The sequence below is a fragment of the Zootoca vivipara genome, chromosome 9 (assembly GCF_963506605.1).
Source record: "Zootoca vivipara chromosome 9, rZooViv1.1, whole genome shotgun sequence".
NCBI classification, from domain to species: domain Eukaryota; kingdom Metazoa; phylum Chordata; class Lepidosauria; order Squamata; family Lacertidae; genus Zootoca; species Zootoca vivipara.
In genome coordinates, this window is record NC_083284.1 from 16,093,321 (window position 1) to 16,121,018 (window position 27,698).

At 44.5% G+C, this 27,698-nt stretch overlaps 1 protein-coding gene across 1 annotated transcript in view; it reads right to left on the bottom strand.

The window, feature by feature from the left end:
• Positions 1-27,274, bottom strand: part of SNCA (synuclein alpha) — a 48,432-nt gene extending 21,158 nt beyond the window's left edge. Inside the window, exons 1-4 of the mRNA XM_035112606.2 lie at positions 27,020-27,274; positions 23,257-23,402; positions 12,254-12,295; positions 10,380-10,525 (exon numbers count right to left, since the gene is read on the bottom strand). Coding sequence (XP_034968497.1) covers positions 10,380-10,525; positions 12,254-12,295; positions 23,257-23,377 — 309 coding nt within the window. The 5' untranslated portion in view covers positions 23,378-23,402; positions 27,020-27,274. The remainder of the gene's footprint in view (positions 1-10,379; positions 10,526-12,253; positions 12,296-23,256; positions 23,403-27,019) is intronic.
• Between the last annotated feature and the right edge of the window lie 424 nt (positions 27,275-27,698).

Here is a 27,698-nt window from a genome sequence, read left to right on the forward strand (position 1 = left end):
ACACTAGAAATTAAAGGTAGGGGCTTCCTTCATGAGGGTAAAGGTAAAGATAAAGGACCCCTGGATGGTTAAGTCCAGTCAAACACAACTATGGGGTTGCTGCACCCATCTAGATTTCAGGCCGAGGGAGCTAGCGTTTGTCCACAGATAGCTTTCCGGGTCATGACTAAACTGCTTCTGGCACAACAGAACACTGTGTTGGAAACCAGAGCGCACAGCCATTTACCTTCCCGCTGGAGCGGTACCTATTTATCTACTTGCACTGGCATGCTTTCGAACTGCTAGGTTTTGCAGGAGCTGGGATAGAGCAACGGGAGCTCGCTCCATCATGGGGATTCGAACTGCCAACCTTCTGATCGGCAAGCCCAAGAGGCTCAGTGGTTTAGACCACAGCGCCACCCGTGTCCCATTTACTTCAAGCAGAGCATCACTTCTACTATTATTTAATGCCCGCCACCTGCAAGCTGGAAAACTAGATGCTTTTGTTTATTTATAACATTTATATCCTGCCCCCCCAAGCTCTAGGTGACATATATTAGTTCTTCCCCTTCTCATGTTATCTTCACAACAAGCTTGTGATGAAGTTTAGGCTGAGAGAGAGTGACAGGTCCAAGATCATCCAATGAGTTCCATGACCAAGTGAGGATTAGAACCTGAATCTCCTTAGTCACAGCCAGACACGCCAATCATTATACTGCAACTACTCCTAGTGGAAAGGGGCGTGGGTGGCGCTGTGATTACCTACTGATTGTTTTCTGTTACCCTAAACTGTTGTCAGGATGCGGGTGGTGCTGTGGTCTAAACCACAGAGCCTAGGGCTTGCTGATCAGAAGGTCGGCGGTTTGAATCCCTGCAACTGGGTGAGGTCCCGTTGTTCAGTCCCAGATCCTCCTTACCTAGAAGTTTGAAAGCATGTCAAAGTGCAAGTAGATAAATAGGTACCGCTCTGGCGGGAAGGTAAATGGCATTTCTGTGCACTGCTCTGGTTCGTCATGCTGGCCACATGACCTGGAAGCTGTCTGTGGACAAACGCCGGCTATATAGAGCGGCCTATAGAGCGAGATGAGCGCTGCAACCCCAGAGTCGTCCGCGACTGGACCTAATGGTCAGGGGTACCTTTACTCCTAGTGGAGTGTATTCCTCAGTTACACAGAAAGCTGCCTTATACCATTGTTAGACCACTGGACCACCTACCTCAGAATTGTCTAGCAAGGGTAGTCAGTGCAGTGTCCTCCAGAGGTTGTACAACTCACATCACCTCACATTTATATACCAAAACAACCCAAATCTTCCAAGCAGGTTATAGGATGGGAGTTCCACAATATCTGGGGCACCAGATGCTAAGTAATCACTGTCTGCTGCAGGGATGCAGATCCTGTGTCTCTCTAGATTGTACTGCACTCCAGTTCCTGTCATCCTGTCCATAGTGGCTGGGAAGGATGGGAACTGAAGTCAAACAACATCTGGAAGGACACAGGTTCCCCAAATCTGAACCACTCCAAATCCCTCTTGGATGTGTGAAAACCCATATCTGGTTCTTTTAATCCTGGCCCACATACTGTGCACTTTTTCACTTTATATTGAGACATTTTCATTCATCGACCAACCTTTGCGCCACAGAGAAGCACAAAAATTTCTCACAAGGAAGGAACATCTTTCCCATGCTACAAAATTGTCGGCATAGCTTTTTAAATAAAATTAAAACCTCATCATTTGAACATGAAGTCCATGTGAAATCATTGTGGAAAATATTGGAAAACACAGCACAGCACATTTCCACAGAAAGTGACCTTAGATTCCTATAAATCTGTGTCTTCTTTTCTCTGTGGAAACTAAAAAAAGAGGAAGATTCGGTGATTCTTGATTCTCCTTTTCCCTTTTCTTTGTAACAGCATTGAATCAGCTCTGACTCAGGGTCAAACTACACATTACATTAAATGCATAGTGTGCAGGACCACATCAGGATCGAAGCATATAGGGAGGGGGGAGCTTTGATTCCAACATGCAACATGCAATTTGAAAAATGCCCCGTAACTTGACCCTCAGGAGTGACTATTAGAAAGACACACTTGGCCACTTAACTATGGTCCTCCAGATTTTCTGCTCCCATCAGCCACAGCATGGCCAGGAATGATGGGAGGTGTAGTCCAACAATATATAAGTGGGGGACAAGTTCCTTGTCACTGCTCTAGCCATACATATTTAACATTACTAATAGTAGGTAGCTTATAATCGGACGTGAATAAGGCTTTTTACGTGAATTTTAAACACACACATACCGGTTCCTGAGCAACCTAGCTAATCGTACAATAAGATGCACATTTTAATGGCATTTGACGCCAAGATAAAAATACTTCCAAAATGACACTACAAATCCTCACATTATGAAAATTGACTTCCTGACTTTGCCTTGTTTGGTAATCCCATCCTCCTGAGTCTACCTCATGGGCTCTGTTTCGTGGCGAATGGCATTTCTATGATGGATCCAGCTCAACCATTTAACAAAACAGTAGCCAAGATCAAAGAAAAGAGGAAGGAAGAAAAGAGACAACCCAGAGATGAGAGACATCTTTTCAAAATTTCCAAGACCTACACCTAAAGACATGTCTGGCACAGTGTTTAAGAAACTGGAAAGCCTAAGGCGACCCGACACAGCTTAATACAATTTGCCTGTCCTTGTTTGAATTATGTTTGGAGTCTGAAGGAGGAGGGATAGTTGATAGCAAACAAGATATTGCAAGGCAGCAACTGCTAATGGTCTGAACATGGAAAATTGGAAGTCAGCCATGGACAACACAGTTACGTCAACTATTCTTCTGTGCAGGAAATAAAACACTCTCCGAAGAGACTCCAGAATATCGTTGCCAGGCTGCTTTTGCCATCTCCCAATGACTTTAAGCCTCAAAGAGCCCCACTGAAATGAAAATACAAGCTAAAAACACATGGGCCCTGCAAGGTGTGTGTTTACAGGTCCTCTTGTAACACAAGGCACACAATTCCCCATGGAAGCAGACGGGGAAATGACAAAACGGGAACCTACAGAACATAGCTGTGGAAAACTTCTCAGTCTTAATATACTAGATATCAAATTGCAAAAAAATGACAATTGTTTTAAGGAGCATGTGCTGCATATGGTTTTAAAATAAATAAATAAATAAACACATAATAGTTTCCCCAAGTAATAATGTGTGATCTGAAAACGAGAGGGTGCTATTCTTTTGACTCCCCTGCTGCCCTCTCCCGTGATCCAACTTTCGTGGTCTTTACTTCAGTGTAAAGGTCATCCTCCCCTCGTTTAGAATTATCTCTGCAGTTCACCATCAGTTATCACTCAATCTCAGAGAGCAAGTCACGTGCCTGAAAAATTAAGCACCCCCCATCTTCGCAGAGAACTCCAGCAACTCAGAAAGCTCGTCTCATAGCTTGTGTAGGAGGTGGAAAGAAAAAGTGCTAAATATGCATTCAATCCTGTGAATGCTCTTCACACAACATGCCCTAAAAATATATGCTAATTTACTGAATAACATGCTGTACGCAGCTTAAAGAAAGGGTGTCTATCCAGGCCTTGGTTTATGTGCAGCCCAGCTCTTTAGGGTTACTGTACTCTGGTCACATCCTCACTATACATACAAAACACATAGTTCCCCCCAAAGTATCCTGGGAGCTGTAGTTTGTTAAACGTGTTGGGAGTTGTACCCCAGTAAGGGCTAAACTGAGGGACGCGGGTGGCACTGTAGTCTAAACCACAGAGCCTAGCCTAGGGCTTGCCGATTAGAAGGTCGACGAATCCCTGCGACGGGGTGGGCTCCCGTTGCTCGGTCCCAGCTCCTGCCTACCTAGCAGTTCGAAAGTACGTCAAAGTGCAAGTAGATAAATAGGTACTGCTCCGGCGGGAAGGTAAACGGCGTTTCCATGCGCTGCTCTGGTTTGCCAGAAGCGGCTTAGTCATGCTGGACACATGACCCGGAAGGTGTACGCTGGCTTTACCTTTACCTTTAAGGGCTAAACTACAGTTCCCAGGATTCTTTGGTGGGGGGGGGAGCCATCCACTTTAATGTACATAAGTGGTACCTCGACTTACGAATTTAATCCGTTCTGAAGGCACTTTCGTAGGTCGAAAAATTCGTAAGTCGAAAAGCGCCATTGGAAACATGATTTCCCATAGGAATGCATTGGAAACGGAAAAATTTGTAAGTCGAAGCAACCCCATCTAAAAATTTGTAAGTCAAAAAAACCCTATCTAAACCCCCCACGGTTTCTGTTCGGATGTCGAGAAATTCATAAGCGTGTGGCCATTTGCCCCACTCGTAAGTCGAAAAATTCGGTTGTCGAGTTGTTCGTAAGTCGAGGTACCACTGTATGACCTCTTTACTTCTCCATGCTTCAGCTTGACTGCTCTGTCACTTGTGGGTTACCATTTTGAAAAATGCTAATAGCTTGAGGGCTGAGCCCACTGTGGTTCTGAATCAGGAACCAGGTTCTTCCTTTCTCCATCAGAGCCCAACCTCCATCAAAGCATGCAGTGTGAAAGGGTGCATGAGCAGATTAGCTAGAAGCAGGGTCGCAATCCTTTGGTGGGAGTCTCTAGAGAGTGAGTCAAGCCCTGCGCTTTTTGAATTCAGGCAGTCAGCTTTTCTTCTTTTTTCTTTTGTGGTTTCCCCCCAACACATGGGACTTCAGGATTAATTGGTATTCCCCAGCTATTTCCCCAGAGACACTTGCAAAGGAGCCAAGTTTGCAAGTGTTGGTGGTTGAGAAATGCTGAATTGCAATGGGCAAAGGAAGACAGGACACAAGACAGAATGATGCCAAGCGTCTGCCAGGTGAGTGACCATGCCTACCTGTCAGGCCTGACAAGGGTGGAATCTGGCCTGTCGGTCAGATCTACTTCCCGACCTGTGGATAATACAACACTGAAAGGCTGTTCCTGCGTGGGGCTTATTTTTCTTTGCCAGCCTTCTATGGAAACAGGAATAATGCATGAAAGGACCCAGGATCCTCTTGCAGTCTAACGTGCCAGCAGCTTTGCCTAAGGACTAAATAGACTCTAAGAGAGACTGAATCAAGCTGAAGAACACACTTGAGTCTCCACAACTGTAAACCTAGCACTTTGAAGTGTTACTGGATGTGGCAATGATGATGATGATGATGATAATCCTACTTCCATCTATTGAACATCAGGACAAGTGTCTCATGGCTGAATCACCTTTTCAGGGACTGCCCTTTTAAAGCTGTTTGGAGTGGGGTGTGGGAGACGAACAAAATATTCTCAAAGTCTGAAAATAATCCTCCTCTAACTCTGTAATAAATCCTTCTGGTGCTTTTTCAACTCCCTTCACCTCTTCCCCCTAAGGCAGATGTTCCAGTATATATATTAGAAGCTGATCTGATCTCTTTTAAAATTATGCCTTGAGAGCTCTCTGGACAATGAAAATACTGTCCACTGGGATCTAGCAGATGACCAAAGAATTAAGCTATTGTGACATATGAGTGCAAAAGCTGTTAGAAACGGATGCATTTATCTTGCATCATTGACTCACCTCATGAATTCATCCTGACGTGGGTTGAACAAGTATTTAAAGGAAGATTGGTATAATCCTTAAATAAGTGCTTTAAATGATAACGAATCAATGTTTAAGGGGGGAATCAGTTGCATTTCAGATTGATTTTATCAGTGATGGGACTAAAGCAATATACCTTCTCTACCTTTCCTGACTCCCCAGTTTGTACTTTTTTTGTCCACATATAGATGTTGGAGGTAATATATGGATACTGTACATTGTATCTATGCACATAATTATTCAAACACCTCTGCAAGCAGTATTACACCTCTGCTGAGCAGTATTACAATTCTCATATTGCTGACGAGGGGGTGGGAGGAATAAGAGACAATAATGATTTGAAGCCATCTTGCAATTTCAGAACAGGAGCAAGCCCTGAGTGGGAACTTCCCAGACTACAGCTCTGTCTCTCAAACATTGTGTGTTTCTACAAAGTGCCCTCACGGCTACTGTATTAACCTAATTTTTTGCATTTTTATTTTTTCTTCCACTTGCACATTCCCCACTTTATGTTAATATCTTGCTCAATGAAGATCTCTGGAGAACTCAATAGTTTGCCATACTGTACTTTTATGACATTTTGGTTGGTAGCAGTAAAAGTATTGCCTGACTATGGCTTGTGGGTTGTTGTTGGTGTGTGTGTGTGTGTGTGTAGGAATTGAAAATGTTACCAATCTTCTTCAGTTCACAACCAATCTGACAAAACATTGAGAATCTTAAGCTAAATGCAGCTTTAGAATTACGACTCTTAAGATCCTGTTGTAAATTTCCCGCCCCCCAAGGATCATGGTCAGCAGAAACAATTTGAGCCAGTGGACAGATATGAGTGAGGCGGTAATGTTTATGCTTATGCCTAGGACACACTTTGGCCCTGGATTCACACAATGAGCAATGTTGGAAACATCCCTGCAAAAGACAACTAACATGCTAAAATGAGAGTTAGCCTGGTATAGTGGTTAGAGTTTAAATGGGAATCAATCCCAATGTTGAAGGCAAATAAGGATAAATTCCAGTAAACACCAGGCAAACATACTTGGTACACTTTGACCTGTGAATCTTTGCTGATGAAGAATAGTCGAAACATTGGGATTGATTCCCGTTTAAACTCCGCATCAAATCAATAAAACCTTGTGAAGATTTTTTTGAAATCATCTTCTTTTGGCCTGAGTTCTTGCAATTTATCGTTTATTTCTGGACTTTCCCAAGAACTCCAATTTCCACTGGTATAGTGGTTAGAGCAAGGGGGTGAGCAAACTTTTTCCTCAGGGGGCTGGTCCACTGTTCCTCAGACCTTGTGGGGCACCGGACTATATTTTTGGGGGGAGAAATCCCCCCCACTGACTTTCCCCTGCCTTCTCCACAGCACCAGACGAGCCCCGGTGGCTGCTTACCTGTGCCTTGTGAGTGGCAGGGGCTGGTGGCTGTGGCAGCAGAGGGACAAAGAGTGGCGCAAAAGGGCTGGCTGCGGAGAGGGGCTGCTTAAAATGGTGCTCAGCCAACCACAGCTCAACAAAGCCCAGCCCCCTTCCTCCTCTAGGCAGGGCAGGGAGAAGCCAGGAGGAGGGAGGGAGGAGGCACCGCCACAGTGTGTGTGAGGGAGGGGGGGGAAATGGTGCAGCCCAAATGATCAGAATCCCCACACCAATCCATGCGGTGATTCCCGGACTGTCCACGAGCCGGATCCAGAAGGCAATTGGGCCAGATCCGGCCCCCGGGCCTTAGTTTGCCAACCTATGGGTTAGAGGGTTGGACGAGGACCTTGGAGACCAGGGTTCAGGTCACTATACAGCTCTGAAGCTCAGTAAGAGACCCTGGGCCCAGTCATGGTCTCTCAGCGTAATGTACTTCGCAGGGTTTTGTGGGGGGATGAAAGGGGGAAGGGGTGAACCATGTATGCCACCTTGAGCTCCTTGGAGGAAAGGCAGGATATAAATGTAGAAATTAAATAAATTTGGGAAACCAGACATGCTGATGTCACCCCTTGCAGTCTGAAATGGAATGGTGCCACAAGCTGCTGCGCTTGGCTTAACCCAGTGATGACGAACTCATCACCCCACATCTGTTGGGGGATTTCAACTCTCACCAACATGACCAATGGCTGGGGGGGTTGGGGTGAGAGCTGTAGTTTGTCCACAGCTTCCCCATCCATGGCTTAACCAAACAGTATAGGCTACAGGTAATTGGTCCTGCCACATGGGCATTGGCAACACAAACTTTCCAAAAGTTCTGCACCCTTTCCAGCTGTGGGATGCAGCTGTTAGATGTTGAAAAGAACTCTGATTTCCAAGTTGCCAATAGTTTGGAATGTTGCTGTTCAATGTCTTCATATTGTAAGGTAAACACAATTTTCAACCCAGTTTTCTTTATTATCATGTCAGCTTGTTTAAGGATTTGGCTTAAGCCCAACAACCTTGAAATGGTCACAATAGCAGAATCTAAACACAATAAATCACTGCCAAAAACAACAACAATAAAATAGCCAGGAGAAGATCAAAACTGATATAGTAGCACAATTAATTTAGCTGTCCCAAAATCTGACTTAAAAGGACTAATTTTGATCAATAGTCATGCAAACTTCTTTACTGAAGACATACTGGAAAGTTGGGGAGAAACCCACGTTTTCTATGTAGAGGGAATTTTTTTAAAAATGTTCCCTTTTAATTGGGGGAGCCCACCCTACAGGGGAGAGCCCCAGTGAAGGTTGACCACGAGAGTGAGGCCAAAATGAGGGAGCAATTCACAAACACACACTGTTGTCTTCCTATTTCTTTGCTATACCAACATGAGTATGTTTTCTGAGAGCCATGCAGATAGAATGAATAAAAACAGCCTTCCTGATTCCAACATAATTTAAAGTATTACTTGTGTGAAAGATGCGCAAGTACAGTAGTGCCTTGGGTTACAGACGCTTCAGGTTACAGACTCCGCTAACCTAGAAATAGTACCTCGGGTTAAGAACTTTGCTTCAGGATGAGAACAGAAATCGTGCAGCGGTGACACGGCAGCGGCAGGAGGCCCCATTAGCTAAAGTGGTACCTCAGGTTAAGAACAGTTTCAGGTTAAGAACGGACCTCCAGAACAAATTAAGTTCTTAACCCGAGGTAACACTGTAATAAAAAAAATACAGAGAGAGGCTTTCTTCTTAACCGCGATCCACCAGATTCCCTAGTGGTTTGTAGCTCGTTCATTGTAAATGTTGGAAAATGGCATTAGAAAAGAGCTTAAACCAAATGCACAGTAAAACACAGTTTCCTTTATCAATAATAATAATAATAAAGTGGAGAAGAATTGCAAAAAAGCTCCACACACACCAGAGTTTCCAACTGCACTGTACATTGAAAGAATAACCAAGCCACTTTAAATAGTCATGGCTTCCCCCAAAGAGCCCTGCAAAGGTTAGAGCTGAGAGGTCTTGGGAGACTCCTTTCCCCTCACAAAGCTGCAATTCTCAGAGCAGCTTAACAATCCATCTCTCTTCTCAGTGAACTCTGCGCCCTGATGGCTCTGTGAAAGGAACAGGGAGTCTCCTAAATACTTTCAGCACCCTTAACAACTAGGATTCTTTGGCAAAAAGGCAAGGTTGTTTACAGTGGTACAATCCTGCTTTAAATGCCCCGTGGGACATCTTCAGGAGAAGAAAAAGCTAAGGAGTAAACCAGGGGTCCCCAAACTTACCCGGCTTCGGGCCGGTTCCTCCGGTGCCAATCATGCAGCGGGCCAGAGGGCAGGGGAACATGCTCCCATATGCGTGCGCACTCACTTTTTCTGGTGCAGGGTGCCACCGAAAATGGCTTCTGCGCATGCGCAGGCATCATTTCTGGTGCTGCACCGACCTGGAGATGGACAACTGCACCGCGGTGTGCCGGTAAGAGCAGGCAGCGGGGGTCGGCCGGGGCCACACAATTGGCTCGCGAGGGCCGCATCCGGCCCCCGGGCCTTAGTTTGGGAACCCCTGGAGTAAACCCTACACAAATCCAGAGCGATGTCGCTAAGACCGTTGGAAAGCGCCTTGTACACCTCACTCTGGCAACTCCTGCAGCCAAGCTGCTGTCAAAAGTATTGCTCTGCTTTCCTTTGAACCACATCAGCAAGGCTGAGGAAAGGGTCTTGTGGTCTGGGCAGTCCAGGACCTCCATACACACTGCCACGGCTTGCACCCCTGGGGTGGCCACTTTGGTGCTGTTAACTCAGCAAAAACAATGCAAGAGGCAGCTGTCACAAGTCACCGGTCTCTGCAGCCACAGCAGGCACTGCAAATCCCCAGCAGTTTGACTTCGACCCCAGAGGCCCACTCCATTGCCTCTCGAAACAGACAGATGCCAACAACAACAACAAATGTATAGTGCTTATGGGGCCTAAGACTGGGGACACTTTGTTTTAAATCCACACTCAGAAACGACACTCACCTCTGAGTGTGGGTGAGCCAATCGCTATATTGGTCTCACAGAGATCAATGTGAACATAAAACTAGGGCAGAGGGGCAGAGAAGAATCACGTGTGTTGCCCTGATATGCTTTAAGGGTGAGATATAAAAGTGTGATATATTAAACAAACACATGGTCGGCTATCATAGCGCTGTGCATTGTGTTGCCTCAGACAGAGCATATTGTGGGGTGAGGTAATGCTTAACACAGTTCTTTGAAGTGAGGGGCAGGGCAACACATAATAGAATGGCATCCATTTGCCAGTGGTCAAGTATTATGGGATTGGTAGCCCAATGCCACAGATTCCCTCGCCTCTGCATTTAAAAGGCATAAAAATACCACAGAAAAATATCAGCATTAAATCCATCCTCAAATTTATAGTAGGTAAACTAACCTGTTTGGCCAACTGGTCCTTCTTGCCAAAGCCAGTGGCAGCAGCAATATTTCCGGCACCTTCCACCGTCTTTTGTGCCACGGCTGTGACGCCAGTCACTACAGCTCCTCCCACGTTTGACACTCCCTCTTTAGTTTTCTCTGCCACTGTGGAAAAGGCAAAAGGCAAATCCCCTCAGGTTTTGGTTTTGAGGTTAAACTTGGCCTGCTCGCAGCTCTCGACATCATATGAAAGCAAGTTGGCTCTGCATGAGTCTCCCTTCAGGAAGGTTTCTCCACAAGACTTCATGGCATGTGGTATTCTCCCCCAGCATCACACGCTGTGGCAGATGCTAGTCCAGACCTGCTAGCCTGAACACAACCCCACCTTTCCTTGGGTTGCAGAATCAGTGACAGAGCTCTTAATTTTGCATGTGGAACCTCTAGGGATAGGATAGCCCATCAATTTTGGTTTCTCTTGGTTTCTCATTTTTTCCAGGTTTGCGCTTCATCGCATTTCCAAACAGGTTTGGGATTTATGTTAGACTTAGCTGATGTGGGGGTGGGGTGGGGTGGAGAAAGGAGGAAAACGTTCCTTTGCAGAGGGAGAAATCCTTGCAGTGAAGGAGCATTTCGCTTAGTGCTCCATTGAATACAACCGTATTTCTTTTAAACAACTGCTTTTGGGAGTGGGGAAATACATGAGCAAATATGTTATGCATGTTATATTTTAGCCTTCTCTAGATGGAAAAGATTTGCAATCCTCCTATTATTGTCCCAGGACTTTGTGCTTTGTGGGGCAGGAGAAGTGAGAGTATACAAGATCAGCTACCAGCCTGCTTAACATTTCCCCATGCATGGAGCTGGGAACTAAAAAAAAAAAGGGGGGGGGGACAGGGAAGAATGCAGGATTATTATTTTTTAAGTCCACCTGAAAATTCATCAGCATTTTAGTGCAAATTTCTCCTAAGAAACGCATATGCAACTTTGCCTAATATACACAATTTTGCAAAGCAATTTTCCTCTAAGTGCTTTGCATCTTATTTTCTCTAAAATGTGCATTCTTTTGTTGTTTAGTCGTTTAGTCGTGTCCGACTCTTCGTGACCCCATGGACCATAGCACGCCAGGCACTCCTGTCTTGCACTGCCTCCCGCAGTTTGGTCAAACTCATGTTCGTAGCTTCGAGAACACTGTCCAACCATCTTGTCCTCTGACGTCCCCTTCTCCTAGTGCCCTCAATCTTTCCCAACATCAGGGTCTTTTCCAAGAATTCTTCTCTTATCATGAGGTGGCCAAAGTATTGGAGCCTCAGCTTCACGATCTGTCCTTCCAGGGAGCACTCAGGGCTGATTTCCTTAAGAATGGATAGGTTTGATCTTCTTGCAGTCCATGGGACTCTCAAGAGTCTCCTCCAGCACCATAATTCAAAAGCATCAATTCTTCGGCGATCAGCCTTCTTTATGGTCCAGCTCTCAGATACGCTTTATCCTAGCATGTGCATTTTTAATATACATTACTGAGCACTGCAAAATGCAGAGAAGTTTGAATTGTTGTGTTTCAGTTCATGTATTGTTTTGGGAAGTGCCCATTAGGTAGGCTCGCCTTTAAATATGAACTGAATTGAATTCCTTCCTCATCCCGATAGGCCAGGAAGATTGTTCCAGGGGAAATGCAGCCATTGACAGAGAAAAGGTTCCCTGCCTGTGCTAAAGTTATAGCTGCAGGCACATTCGTTCCCCAGCAAGACTGAGTTGTGTGCTTTCCAGCATGCTTGATTTTCTCCCACACCTACTTGCCTCCATGAATCAGAGCCTACTCAGAAACAAAGGGTTCTTGAAGGGATAGGTGGGAGGTTTAGCATGGATTTAGAAACAGAGATGCAGTGATGGGCTTACCTGTTGTCACCCCATGAACAACTCCGTCCCTGGTCTTCGAACCTGTTTTTAAAAATAAATATTAAAAAGGAGAATTAATAAGCAGCGGGGCTCAGTAAAACAGTTTTTAGTAAACATGCAGGCAGAGAGTCACACTATTTCATATGCACCCCACTTCCCCAAGGAATAGCAAGCTCGGAGGGCAACTTTTTTACAGAGCCAGTTTTCTTATGAAAACTTGTAATAGTTTTCTGTATTTGTTGAGCCAAAGATAATAGAATCATAGAGTTGGAAGGGACTGTGAGGGTCATTTAGTCCAACCCCCTGCAAAGCAGGGATCTTTTTGCCTAATGGGGGGCTCGGACCCCCGACCCTGAGATTTAAGAGTCTCATGCTCTTGTTTCTTGTTGTGAGTGCAAGAGCATGAGACTCTTGTCTGGAAACAAGAGTTAATTCCATCAGTAGAAGACTGGAGAAGGAAAATGGTGGAATATATGGAAACTGCAAAACTAACATCAAGAATAAGACAGCAAGGCAGCGGGGTGTACATGAAAGAATGGGGAAAATTTATAGCATATATAGATAAGATAGTTGAAACAAAATAACACATTGAATAAGAAATTACTCACAGAAGGAAACAAACCCACAACAACAAATTAGAAATCTTTATTGGTCATACAGATAGAAAATACAAGTACAATGTATAGTATAAATAAATAAATACGCACACATATTTATATATACACACACAAAAAGAGGATTAAACAAGAAAATATAAGTACAAAAAGAAAGAGGATGAAGGTTTAAAAACGATATGAAGAATGTTGAAAATAGACTGAAATGATAAGGAATGTTATACCGCGCAACCGAACACATGAATATAAAAATAGCAGAAGAAAGTAGTGTGGAAGTCAATCATCAGAAATTTTGGTAACTTTAGGTTTGAACTTTAAGAGTTGTTGTTATTATTACTATACTAAGTTGAATTTTTATTTGAGAATTATAGAGAATTTGTAAAGATAATGAATGTAATGAGCCCAAATGTTTGATAATGGAATATGTGGTATGCGAAAACTAATAAAGATTATTATTTTTTTAAAAAGAGTCTCATGCTCTACTGACTGAGCTAGGTGGATGCGTGGTGGTTTGTATCCAAATTTACTTGGGAGCAAGTCCTATTTGACTCAATGAGACTGACTTCTAAGTTGAAATGTATTGGACTGCATTGTCGCTCCCCCAAAGCCCAACAGCAACCCCCCACAATCCACCCACAGAGACTGCTTCTTCTGTTTGCATGTAAACAAAGCAAGTCCCTCAAAACCAATTTCAACAAAACTGGGAAAGTGTTTTCTTTGGTTCTCACTCAGACAAGAAGGGTGTGGCCTGCACTCCATGCTGACATTAACGGACCAATGAACAACAACCATAGTAACTGGTGGCCAATCACTAAACAGGAAGACATATGTGCTCTGTCCTGCCCCAAGTGGTGAGAAGTTCCAGCTCATGCCATCCTTTGAAGGAAAGAGAGTACTTCACACACATCAGCTTCTCCCCTTACTGTTTGCTTTGGAGATCACCCTCTCAAAACTCTGATGGCCAACACTCAAGATAAATCTCTATATATGTATGAAGCATTCAGCTCTCATTGAGAAAACACCAACCACTCACAACTGAGCCATTAAACAAGCAATCTTCCTAGAAAAGGATGGCCAGATATAACAGTTTCATGAAAGTGTAATGATAAGATAAAGTTAGGGGGGGCTTAATACAGTATTGCAAATAGGTCTTTCAGATATCAGAAAGAGGTTGGCAACAGGATGGTGGTGGTTGTTTTTAACTGACTTGATTTGCAACAGAAAGAGTAATTGGGTTAAAATGGGGGAGGAGGGAATGGAAGCTGGCATTTTGATGCCAACAGCATCATGTGCATGCTGTGAAAAAGCTGTATGCATGAGCTCCACTGCCCCCACAACACCTGTCTGGAAGCATCCTTAGAACTTAGTTTCATACTCAGGATGCTATCAATACCTGAAGACAGCTTATAGTGCTACAAAGGAGGGCTGTTCTGTGATCTGGAAAAGACTGGGAGAGTGTGGGCTAACAAGAAAGAAGGGAACGTGGTGTTTCATGCCCTGAGCTATCATTTTCCACAAAGAGGATAACTTCTGTTTTGCATATTCAAGACTTACTCTACCTTGGCAGGTGGGAGGGGAAGGACTATACAACACCATTAACATACAAAGCTGCCTCATACCAGATCTGACCATTGAGCCCATTCAGCCCAGTCTAGTCTACTCTGACTGGCAGCAGCTCTCCAAGTCTCAAACTGATATATTTCTTATCACCTGTCTGTTTCAACCAGAGATGCCAGGGATTGAAACTGGGATTTCGTTTATGTGAAACACATATGTCACCTGCTAGCCTGGATAGTTCAGTTGGTTTGCTACCTACAAAGTCAAGGCATCCTGAGGCAAAGTGATGGGGAACTTCTTGAGTCAGTGGGCCAAGGTGGGCTTACCTGGGTGAAGTGGGCTAGAGTGGCCAGTTCTGCATCACGAAGAAGAAAAGAAAGAGGACACAGGCCAGAACACCATGTGCACATGCTAAATTTATATAGATGCAAATTTAGCAGCGATTGCTGTTATTTAAACTGGATCTCAGCACCTCTCACATTGTCACCACCTGCTATTCAGGTGCTAGCTGTTGATGGGCAGCTTCCAGGGTCCTGCTCTTCCTTCTCAAGGTTCTAAGTCTTTAACCCAGATTTGGACCAGACAGCCTTTCAAACAGAGGTCTCCTTCAAATGGAGGGCTGCTTTCTGAGAACACTTCCAAACAGGGGGTTGTTTGGGGTACACGGCTATCCTAGTGGTGGCTCTGCTCTCTAGACAGCAGCCTGCAGCCAGGTCTAGTCTGTCTTTCAATTTCCCACATTTGCCAGAGAAAATCTAGATAAGGAGCTTTGCAGGGAATTGAATGATTGCCTAGACCCATCCATCTGGTGCTAGTCCAAGTTCTGGGCCTGGAAACATAAAAGAAGGGGAGGGCAGCAGGTGGGTAACAGCACTGGGCCCTGGCAAGACACTGGGACGCCAACATCTGCCCCAGGGTGATGATACCAGTCCCATCCAAAGAATAGGAGTACTCATTCTTTCTTTCCCGCACACTCCCATTGATTTGCTTGACATATTTTCCTCTCTCTTACAAATCAGTCAAAGAAGAAATAAAGGGATTTCTTCATCCTTTGCTCTGATGGTTGGCCATTTCCCTGATTTGCAAGCAGGGGGTCGATCTCCTACAGAGTCTGGCATCTTCACTAAGCCGGCTTCCTTACGGTTCCGTAGCAGGCATGAAGTCATCTCACATGACAAAGGCAGAGCAGCCGTGCCTTTATTGAATAATCCAGTTTTTTATTTCCATATTTCCCTCCTGGTTACCAAGGGATATTTGTTCAGAGATGATCCTAGAACTGTAAGCTGATCCTAGGTATACTGTTACAGATTGAGGAGGGGGGACTGCCTTAAGCCTTAGAAATTGATAAATGGTAGGATTTTGATTATTTGGGGGCATTGAGAGGAAGATTGGAGGCCAGTGGAAAAGTATAAACTAAGCCAGGGCCTCACCTGGGATGAAGGCATTAATATGGCAAAAGGTGTGGATGGCCCATATAGGAGGAAACTTGGGATCTATAGGAGAGTCTTTAGAGCAAGGTGTACTGGGAAGGAGAAGAAGGGGGAGAAAAAAGGGGGAGATAGATCTTGGCAGGCTGGCTGAAGGCTGGGAGAGATGCCTTGCACCCCAGTGCTGCACTGCTGTGGGGAACAAACCTCTCTTGAAGGGGTAAATAGGTGAATAAAACCTAGTTCCTAAAGCTACGACAATATTTGCTGTGTCTTCAATTCTCCAAACCCTAGGTGAGAGCCCAGAACTCCTGGCATCTTGCCAGCGCTTGGCAGAGAGTGGGGGGTGGCACCCAACTTCTGGAACAATACAATATAGAAGGTCTCGTGGTTTCAGGCTGAGAGACCAGCAGGAACCGCTGGCAAGCCTGTGTGGGACATAGGTCCATACCTGCCAAGTCCTGGACGGAAAGATCCGGGATCGGCAGCGCGCGACACCGGAAGTTGCGTGAACGCAACTTCCGGTGGCGCTTTGCCCTGCTATGGGCACCAGAAAATGGTGGCGCCAGCACCGGAAGTCGCTTCCGCGCATGACCGGAAACACGTAAAAGTGACTTCCGGCGCCACCATTTTCTGGTGCCCATAGAAGGGCAAAGCGGCACCAGAAAAATGGCCGCAGCAGAAGCCGATTTAAGGGAGAATATCGGGATTAACAACTAAACGGGAGACCGCCGGGAAACGGTAGGAAAAAAGGGGTTTTCCCGGCGGAAACGGGATACTTGGCAGCTATGCACAGGTCATGAATCCCTGATGTTGCTGGACTACAGATCCCATCATCCCTGACCATTGACTATGCTAGTGCGGGACGATAGAGTAGGCAGAGTACAAAAACATCAGGAGGGTACCACATTGGATACCCTAGTTGGAGATGCTGTTATTTTCCTTCGTGCGGTTTCAAATAGTCAGCTTGGAGTGTGACTCCTCACAGTTGTGCTGCTCCTAGAGAAACATAGGTTGTAGAGTTGGAAAGGACCCAAAGGGTCATCTCGTTCGATACCCCTCTTCCCCCGCAATGCAGGACCCACAACTGTTGTGAGGTTTCAAAACACATGCATATGAAGAAAGCGCCAGTCTGGAACACCCAATACAAAAGAAGATCAGCACAAATAAAATAAAATCACCTTCAAAAATAGGTGCTAAAACCCAATATACATATCAGGGGTTAAAAACAAGACCCTTAAGATGGGCACCTGAAAAAGTGGGACTACAAAGTCTACTCAGATCAACATCAACACATTCCTCCCTCAGACCCAAGAACCCCCTGTGTGAATCATTCCTGATTTGATTCTGAAACTTTTTGTATAATGACATGTACATGTGTACATCATCATGCTCTACTTCTGCAATCATATACCTGTCCATTCATATGTAAGCCCCACTGTAGTTGATAGGACTTAATCCTGGTAAGCGCAAATATAGAATTGCAACCTTTGTCACTACTAATCCCTCCCACCTTTCTATTAAATGGCTTGCAATGAATTGGAATAATAATTAAAATTAATGGGAAAACACCAATTACCGAAAAGTGATTATTAATGAATGTTAAGAAAATTAATCAAATAAATAAAAACAAGACCCTGCTGGGTACTTTGAAGTCAGTTGGATGATTAATGTGTTTAAAAATTACGCCATGTGGTTAAATGATCTGCTCTACACTCTGCTTCACTGATTCCAACAAAACCTCCAAGCTTATCTATATGAAAGAGCCAACAAAATGATAAGTTCTATAGAAATGGAACCCAGGAAGGGAAAAAACACAGAAAGCTCCCTTCGCTTTTCTAAAAACATTGTATGCAATAAAGAGTAGATCAATTGAAATTAATGAACATGACTAAGGTCCATTAATTTCAAAACATCTAGACTGAGTAGCAGTACCACCATAGTTACTGAGTCTCTGGCCACATTCACACCATACATTTAAATCACTATAATACCACTTCAAACTGTCATGGCTTCCGCCAAATAATTCTGGGAGCTGTAGTTTGTTAAAGGTGTTGAGGGTTGCTAGGAGGCAAGGCACCCTATTCCTCTCACAGAGCTACAATTCCTAGAGTTTCTTGTAAAAAGGGAATGCCATTTGTTAAACCATTCTTGTATTTGTACAAATGGCTAGCATTGTCATTCTCCAGGATTCAACTGCCCTCTCAGAGACTCTTAAGTAAAGTTACATCTCTAAAGGAGGAATGGGTGCACCCTTGATCTTTTGCACATATATCCATGTAAATCAGGGGTGGGGAATCCCAGGCCCAGGGGGGGGTGAAATGTAGCTTGACCCTTGCAGCTATTCCCAGGCCGCCCCCTCCACACCTTGAGCGTTTTTTGGCTGGAACATGTCCTTGAATTCTGATCATGTTTCTTCCTTGTCTGGATGGAGGGTAGAGAGGTGTGAGAGTGTGTCCAGAAACTAGCTTTGATTTGCTATCATCTGTCTAAATCAATAATCTCTTGAGTAAAAAGCTGGAATGCTGCTTATTCAAAGAAAGAAAACAGATTATACCAAGACAAAAAAGACAATATACTATTGTAATAATCTGTGGGAGAAACACCCATGTCGCTTTTTTTTTTTTTAACAGTGAAAGCATGCATTGCTCTTTAACTGGCAACTGGAGGGACGCTCTATGACGGCCCTCAACTACGAACTCCTACTTTGTAGTAGGGAGGACCAAGCACTTCCCCTCAAGGCAAATCAATTATGAAGCTCTCCAGTTCTTTTCAGCTGCTTGCACACCAGATGGCGAGGGGAGGTTGGGGGAGATGGCATAATAAAACTCAGAGAAAATGCATGTTCTAAACCAAATCTTCTGTGGAAAAGCTGTTTCACACTAGCTATGAATCATGCAATTGCACACGGGTTTTGTTTTTTTGGGGGGAGGGGGGAATCAACTGGCCCTGCACTGATCACAAACCAATCTAGGTCGTTTCTAAACTGTATTGCCAAGGAGGAATCTGACATGCATCCAGTTCTGCCGTGCTCTTGCATCCCAAGTGAGCATGATGCAGAAAATGAAGGAACCCAGGGTGCAGCAATGCAGAGAGTGGCTGGGTTGCTTCTGGGCGCCTCCTGCTGAGTTCAATGAGCTCTAAGCAAGAGATGTGGTCTAGGAGGAGAGATGGTTGCATGGGACAAAGCTTCCCTATCAATAGAGGCAGGAACAAGAAGCCACCAACTCTCCACCTTTACTTTTTATATATTTGTTATGGTCTGAAGACATGAGACCATCACCTTATGAATACTAAGCAAGTCTGGGTCTGGCCAGGGCCTGGATGTGTGACTGCCTGGCAGAAGCATATGTACACCACCATATGTACTTTCTTCATGATGGAAGAAATTTTAGGAAAGGCAAGATACACAGTTTAAAATGAGTACTCCTGGGGGAGGGGGCGGCGAATGAAGAACAGGAACAAAATCCAGCTACTGAGTTGTTTTTGGAGGCCAACACTATTTGTGAGGATTCAGAAGCGAACTGGACTGGTAGTTGAATCTGTTAGCAAAGTCAGCTCAATAATGCAGATGGAGAAGTAAGCAGAGGTTTTGTCTTTCTTCCTTCAGACCTTATACATAGCAAGGAGACATTTGACCAAACATACAGAAGAAAAACTTCCTCAGAACTACACAGCCAATCAGGGCATGTGCTACTTCATCAAACATCATGAGACTCTGACAGGTTGCTAAGCAACATCTTTTCCCTCCCCAGCATGGTTAGTTGACTTCCTGATTAAAGAATTAACCCACTGCAAACTGAATGATCCCTGCTCTTGCATTTTCAGCAGTATGACTACCCCAGTAGTGATGAACAGAATCCTCTGTTGTCTTCTGCATGCCACTGAATGATGGTCCCTCTTTAATAAAACTGCAATATTTTACTTGCAGGATTTTACCTACTCTTACTTTTCACAGTACTCAGAATTTAATGCTTAGAAGGCAAGGCCTAGGTCTGTCTCTTTCACCTTTACGAATCACCCACATGTTCAAACTAGGACATCGAAACAAGTGTGGTGCTGCCACTATCAATGAGTAAAAACACCAAGTCGCTCAGGTGCAGGAGAGGCAGAAATTGGGGAGCCTGTTCCTAAATTGTCACCTTTCCCCCTTCTTAGTCCTTCTCAATTTCTCCCTGCAAGTTCCTCACTTTTAAGATATGGGAAGTTCCTCACTTTTAAGATATGGGATGCTCAGGGAGGCCAAGCAGTGTAGAATGTTTGCTGTTCTGTATTTTAGTATTAGCAAACAAACAAACAATTTTTCCTAAACATTTTTTTTAAAAAAAGTAGGAAGCACTTTATCTAGCACTAGTGAAGCCAAATTCACATGAAATACTATACAATGGTCTCGAAAAAACGATGGAAGGGATTTGGATAAGCATATAGTAGTGAGTTCATGAGTCATTATCTGCTAAGTGTCCATGACAATGAATGCAGACACCTTCTCCAGAGGAGCATGTGTGTAATAGTCATGCCTGCAGGAGTGAAAAATGGCTGGTGCTCAGTAGCAACAGCTGCCAGTTTCATTGCTGCGAAACACAGCCATTTCACAGAAAAAGGAACCGTTTCCTGCTGCTGCTTTGCTGCTTTAGTAACCTGCAGTGGCTCCACGAAAGGCACCAATTCTGAAAAGGTTGTATGAAGCAACTAATAATAATGTTTGGGCATATACTTGAGGGCACTTCCAGACTTCTCACTGTTCTTAGGTGGGATTCAATCACATACCAGCAAATTCAAGTTGCCCAATAGTGCTGATAATGCCAAGGTTGCAGGTTCAATCCCTGTAAGGGACAGCTGCATATTCCTGCATTGCAGGAGGTTGGACCCTCTAATTCTCCAAAAGATTAGGCTTTTTGCAGCATGGAAAGTGATGGTGAAATACACTGGACAGTGTGCAATAACACTCGGTATTATGCAATGTCACCCAACCTTTTCACAAACAAATGAGGATGTATGCTCATTGAACAGATCACCCAGAAGCGCCTCTACATTTAGTTTAACGTTAATTCTGTCCTCCAAAGGAACCCTAGGAATGGCTGCTATTTTAAGCAAGCTGGGCGTCTCTATCAGGCAAAAAATCACCTCAGCCAAGCTAAATTCCCAGGATTCTTTGGGAGAGGCTATGATGGTTGAGATGGTGTGAATCCAATAACTGTGTAGTGTAAACATGCCCTTGGTTGTTTACATCTGCAGATGAACACAACAATTCTCATTCTTGCTGAATATACTTATATCTTCAGTGCCCAACTCTCAACTTTCTTTCAGGGATAGGGACCTGTACCCTCCAGATGTTGTTTGCACTCCGACTCCCATCCCTGTTTTACACAATTGTTCACAGCTTATGCCTGGATAGCTCTTCCCCTCCTCCCTCCCTCCATTCCCATCAGCCTTTGAGACAGTGCAGACAATCGCAACGTCCATGAGTTCTCCTTTCTGGAGAACTTTGGTCATCTTGTTAGACGACTTGCCAAGTGGCAATGTGAATCTTACCTCACACATCAAGTACAGAAGCTTACTTTGGCATTAAGCAGTACATAAATAAAATAAAAGAACAATAATAATGTTATCTATTAATGAACAACAGCAGCAGCAGCAGCAATGTAAACTAACAACAACAACAACAATTTATTATTTATACCCCGCCCATCTGGCTGAGTTTCCCCAGCCACTCTGGGCGGCTTCCAACAGAACAGAACATTAAAATGCAACAATCTTTTAAACATTAAAAGCCCTAGACACGGAATGTCTAAACAGATGTCTTCTAAAAGTCTGGTAGTTGTTTTTCTCTTTGACATCTGGTGGGAGGGCGTTCCACAGGGCGGGTGCCACTATTGAGAAGGCCCTCTGCCTGGTTCCCTGTAACTTGGCTTCTCGTAGTGAGGGAACCGCCAGAAGACCCTCAGCACTGGACCTCAGTGTCCGGGCAGAACGATGGGGGTGGAGATGCTCCTTCAGGTATACTGGACCGAGGCCATTTAGGGCTTTAAAGGTCAGCACCAACACTTTGAATTGTGCTCGGAAACGTACTGGGAGCCAATGTAGGTCTTTCACTGAGGTCCAGCTCCGAGGGCCTTCTGGCGGTTCCCTCATTACGAGAAGCCAAGTTACAGGGAACCAGGCAGAGGGCCTTCTCGGTAGTGGCACACACCCTGTGGAATGCCCTCCCACTAGAGGTCAAAGAGAACAATTACCAGACCTTTAGAAGGCATCTCAAGGCAGCCCTGTTTAGGGAAGCTTTTAATGTCTGATGGATTTTTGTATTTTAGAATTTCTGTTTTTTTGGAAGCCGCCCAGAGTGGCTGGGGGAACCCGGCCAGATGGGCGGGGTATAAATAATAAATTATTATTATTATTATTATTATTTCAAGACCGGTGTTATGTGGTCTCGGTGGCCGCTTCCAGTCACCAGTCTAGCTGCCGCATTCTGGATTAGTTGTAGTTTCCGGGTCACCTTCAAAGGTAGCCCCACGTAGAGCGCATTGCAGTAGTCCAAGCGAGAGATAACTATAGCACAGTTACCCCATTCAGGACCAGGGAGTCCTCCACACCTGCCCGCCTCCTGTCCCGCACAAACAGTACTTCTGTCTTGTCAGGATTCAACCTCAATCAGTTAACTGCCATCCATCCTCCAACCGCCTCCAGGCACTCACACAGGACCTTCACCGCGTTCACTGGTTCTGATTTGAAAGAGAGGCAGAGCTGGGTATCATCCACATACTGATGAACACCCAGCCCAAACCCCCTGATGAACTCTCCCAGCGGCTGCATATAGATGTTAAAAAGCATGGGGGAGAGGACATCCATCCATTGTTGTTGGCATCCACCTGTCCTCAAAACTTGCATACAGCTTTATATTTCAACAGGAATATCTAAACCAGGGGTGGGAGCAATGGGTCCTCCAGATATTGCGGAACTACAACTCCCATCAACCCCTGCAAGCATGGTCAATGGGCAGAGATTATGGGAGCTGCAGTTCAGCAACATCTGGAGGGCCAGATTTCCCCCACCCCTGCTCTAAGCAGGTACACCCACACGTGCGAAAACATACAACCCCACTTTTTAGCTTGTATTCTTGTTCAGATGTCAAGGAGATAAAGATAAAGATACAACTTTTAGAAGACGTTTTATTATGTTTCTATATGTGTTGGAAGCCACCCAGAGTTGCTGGGGCAACCTGGCCAGGTGGGAGGGATATAATACTACTGCTACTATTAATAATACTACTACTAATGGTGGTAATAATAATGTAGGGCAATATGTATAACAAAATGGTTGTGGGCACCCAATTTATAACCATCACAATGTAAAGCAGTGAAAGAAGAAAACAATGACTGGCTCCGTTTAGATCTTGTTGCCCACCTACCTACATAGAGAACTCCTTCTTTCGTTTTCCCTGCTGCTTCTGCCATGCCCTGCTTGGTCTTCTCTGCTGCCGCCACAACTCCTTCCTTGGCTCTGTTAAATCCTTTCATGAATACATCCATGGCTAAAGACTGTCAATATCCAGCCCTGGAAAGAATGACAAAGAAATGAATGCAGAGAGAGAGAGAGAGAGAGAGAGAGAGAGAGAATGCCTACCTGTTCATACAGTGCAATATGAATCCATGGAGACAAAAAGATATGGAGCTAATCAAGGCACAATAAGGGAAACAGGATCATGGCCATTGAAACCAATACAGGAAGGGTTGAAGCTCAGTGGTAAATTTGCCTGATCAATAATGGGCCTATCCCCATGGAACGCCCTCCCATGAAAAGTATGTTTGGCTTATCTGTTAACTGATTTTAATGCTGTTTTTAAAAAAGACCTGTCTGAATACATCCACTTTTAGTCGAATGATGTTGCTGGTCTTCGTTCTTTAAACTGTCATTTTAATGTTGCTGCTAAATATTGCCGGTTTGGAGTGAAATGTATAGTTGTGTGTTTTTGTCACAATGAGTCATGCTTTATCTTTAAAACTGTGCAATGATCTGCTTTGAGAATCACCTTCAGGTGGTGGTGGCTGGGTGAGAGGCAGACAGGCTGACAGTAAATGGAGCCAAAAACAATCTCAGGCGGAATCAACTGATTCTGGTTCTGACTTTGTGCTGGCCACCAGGGGATAGCTTTTTCCACCTGCCTTGCCCTACCCTCCAGTCCTAGGAGCCTTCAGAAAGAAGATGCTGACACGAGCAGAGCATCGTGTGGATGTGTCTTTTAATGAACTGAATAGAGTGAAAGATTATGAGTCAAGGAGGTGGAGAGAATCTGTGTATGAATTCAACAGTACTTAGTTTATTATTTAATTGCTATCTTGTTAATGTTGTTAAAATGGTTTTATCGATTATGAATGCTGTAGTACCTGTACTCTGTAAATCCTATATTATTTATTTATTTATTAAATTTATACACCACTACCAGCCCATCTGTAGATCCCTGGGCAGTTCACAACATACAAATACAAGATAAAAGACGCAAAATACATGATATAAAAATAAGAACATATAAGAATAAAACAATTTTTGTTGTTATTGTGCTATTTAGCTTTTCTTTTAGCAGTTTTGTTAATAGTGTTTTATAGATTTTAGTTGTTTTTTATGGTTTGTAATTGTTTTACTGATGATTGGTTAATTGTTCTATATGATCTATATTGTACTTGTGATGTTCTATTATGTTATTGTCTGTTTGTAAGCCGCTTTGCGATACATGTGAATGGAAAGCAGTGTATAAATATAATAAATAGACCAATCACATGAGACTAAGGAGGAGGAAGCTGACAGTCAGGACCACCCACTGGACTGGGTTAAGAAAGAAGTCTGGCAGGCAAAAGCTGACTCAGGGCACGACTGAGTTTGGGTAGGCAATGTGCCATTTGCCCTAACAGATCAGTCTCTGTTGCCTTGAAAGGTCTATTTGCCCAGGAAGCTAGTATAAAAATAAGTGAGTTACCTTGCTGGGGGAGAACAAGGTCTATCAGTGAACACAAAATACCCAATTGTCTTTTTAAAGCTGTTAGTACCTTGTAGCCAACTTGCCTTTTTAAACCAGATTTTAAACCAATTTCAACCTTATTGCTGCCACACTCAAACATCAGAGAGAATGGAACCCCATAGCCACAGCTGAGCACTGCAACAAGTCCTTCCAAACTGTGAACAAATGAGTAATTATTTAAAAATAGGAGTGTGAATCTTCATTACCAAGTCCTGGGAAATATACTATATCCAGCAAACCTAGGAGAGGGAGGTGACGGGGGGGGGGAGCATTAAGCTGTCTTTATCTGAAGATGCTAACATTAGCCCCTGAGATCATGTTCATTTACATACCAGCCCTGCAAAGGATTTTCTTTAAAAACACCCACATATTGCAAGCGTTCAGGAAATTGCCAATCAATCATGGAATTGCACCAGGATAGGTTTGCAGAGAAGTGGTGTGTTCATCTCTGTGACATGTTGGCTGACCTTGATTCACTTTTGTTCACAGCTGTGTGGTTTATAAAACACCACTGCCAAGTTCTTCACTTTAATTTGATTTCAATTTCTCCCTCTCTTACACACACAGAGAGAGGCTTGACTTTCCCCTTTAATCATTGGGTAAACCACAATCTCAGTGCTGTTAGTCTGGTCTATCTATATATTTATAGTCTAGATGATGTAGTAAACAAATCTTGAGAACCATTGCGATCTTAGCTAATCCCTGGACAAGAGCCAAAACTTCATCGGACTTGTCAAGAAAGGCATCCAATTCCCCGGTAATGAAAGGAAGGCAGATCCCTGGAAACAATGGCACATGGTGTGTGTTCTTGCTCGTTCTCTCTCTCTCACGCGCACACACACACACACAGTCTCTTATACAAGGGAAGATAAACCATTATTCTGTGGGAGGAGGAGTACTAAGACAGTAGACACCATGTTTAATGGTTTGGAAACAGAAAGGAGATGGTCTGCGTATGGGAGATTTAGAAGGCATCAAATTCTTCTAGAATGGATGTTGTTCCATTTCTGTTCTATCAGAGGCAGGCTCTGGATATGGTTTCTCCTTTTAGGGTCAGTCCCCTTCTCAACTGAGCACTTTCCACTTTTTTGTGTCTACCCCCCCAAAAAAAAAACAACAACTGGGGACAGTCACACACTTCACCGTTTTCTGAAGTGATAGTACTTGTATATATATGAAGACTGAATGTCACAAGAAACATGGCCAGGCTGTCTTAGGATTCCCGAGAAAGCTGGCAAATTAAACTGGATGCCTATATAGCTCTGATCTCATGGTGGAACAGGGCAGGGTCCTTGAGTTAAATCAAGGGTGGTGGTGGACAACCTGTAGTTCTCCAACATCCATCAGCCCAAGTCAACATGGCCAATGGTCAGGGACAAGGGAATTTGTAGTCCAGCACCATGCCTATAAGTGCATATCTCTTTAAATTGGGGTAGCTAAACTATATCCTATCATCCCTGTCCTTTGGACAATGCTGACTTGTGCTGACAGGAAATAGAGTCCAACAACATCTAAAGAGCCACACAATTCAGCAGTCATTGCTTAGAGAGGAAGGCTTCTGTGCTAGACACCTGCTCTCTTTTGTCCATAAGAAACACAACAAGACAGCTCCCATTGCTGCCTTCCTGTCCCACCTTTTCTAATACAGGAGTTTTTTCTTGCTTAGCTAATGATAGACACCTAAATATATTCATTATTGAAATTATAATTTTCCCTTTCCCCCAAAGCCAAGCTTCTGGGTTTGGGGAGTGTGTGTGTATATCTGTGTATGTGCATAGACATGATATATTTTGTAGCATGGTGTAATGTATGTTTACTCAGAAGTGAGTCCTGTTCATTTCCACCGGGCTTACTCCAAAGTAAGCAAGCACAGGCTGCAAGCTTAGGCATAGGAGTCTGAGGCTACAAGCTTCTGAACATTTGCAGAGAAGTAAGCCCCCATTGAGCACACAAGGGAACTTACTTCCGAGTTGAAAACCTACATGTGACATCAGTTCTTATCATTCTGCCCATGCCTTTGCAGAAGTAAACCTCGTCGGGTCCAGTGTGATTTACTAAGCGTGCAACAGGACCACCTCCTCCATCACGCACCACCTCCCTCCACCGCCTCACCACCATAGGAAAGCCAAGATAGAGAAATTTCATCCAGGTTACTTACCCTCTTGCTCCTTGCCTCGGTACTTCTCTAGAACTGTTGAGTTTAAAGCGTAAAGGGACGACAAGAAAGAGCGAGAGCGACCAAAAAAAGGGAGAGTTCCGAAGGATGCTCTGTTCAGTACATGGCTGCTGAAGGATACAGGGAGAGAAGAGTGCAGCCGCGTCTAGTGGTACCCAGGTGGTTCCAGTTCCGCAAAGCTGGAAGGAGTTGGAGGGAAAGGACCGGGGGGGCGAGATATCCTGTCCTCCAGTTCCAAGCCGCCTGGTGTGTGTGTGTGTGTGTGTGTGTGTGTGTGTGTGTGTGTGTGTGTGTGTGTGTTGGGTGGGGGAGCAAAGCTTCACTCTCTCGCTCCTTTTCGCTGCCTCTTCTCTCCGCCTGATTTGTCAGGTAAGAAGATAGGCAGCGCCCACGAGCTCAGCCCAGGGAGAGAACACCGCCCTCCCCGCCCTCCCTCTTTCCCTCTGTCTCTCCATCTTCTCGTGGCTCCGCCCGTGAAGGAACAGCCTCCTCCAGAGAGAGAGAGAGAGCGAGCGAGAGACAGCGCTTGCATGATGAGGGAGGGATAGTAGCATCTCCGCGGCTGGAGGGAACGAGATTGCAATGGCAACAAGTGGAGCGCCTTGAGAGTAGGAAGGGGATATTCTTGGTGGAATGGGGGTGGGGTGGGAGTACAGTATTA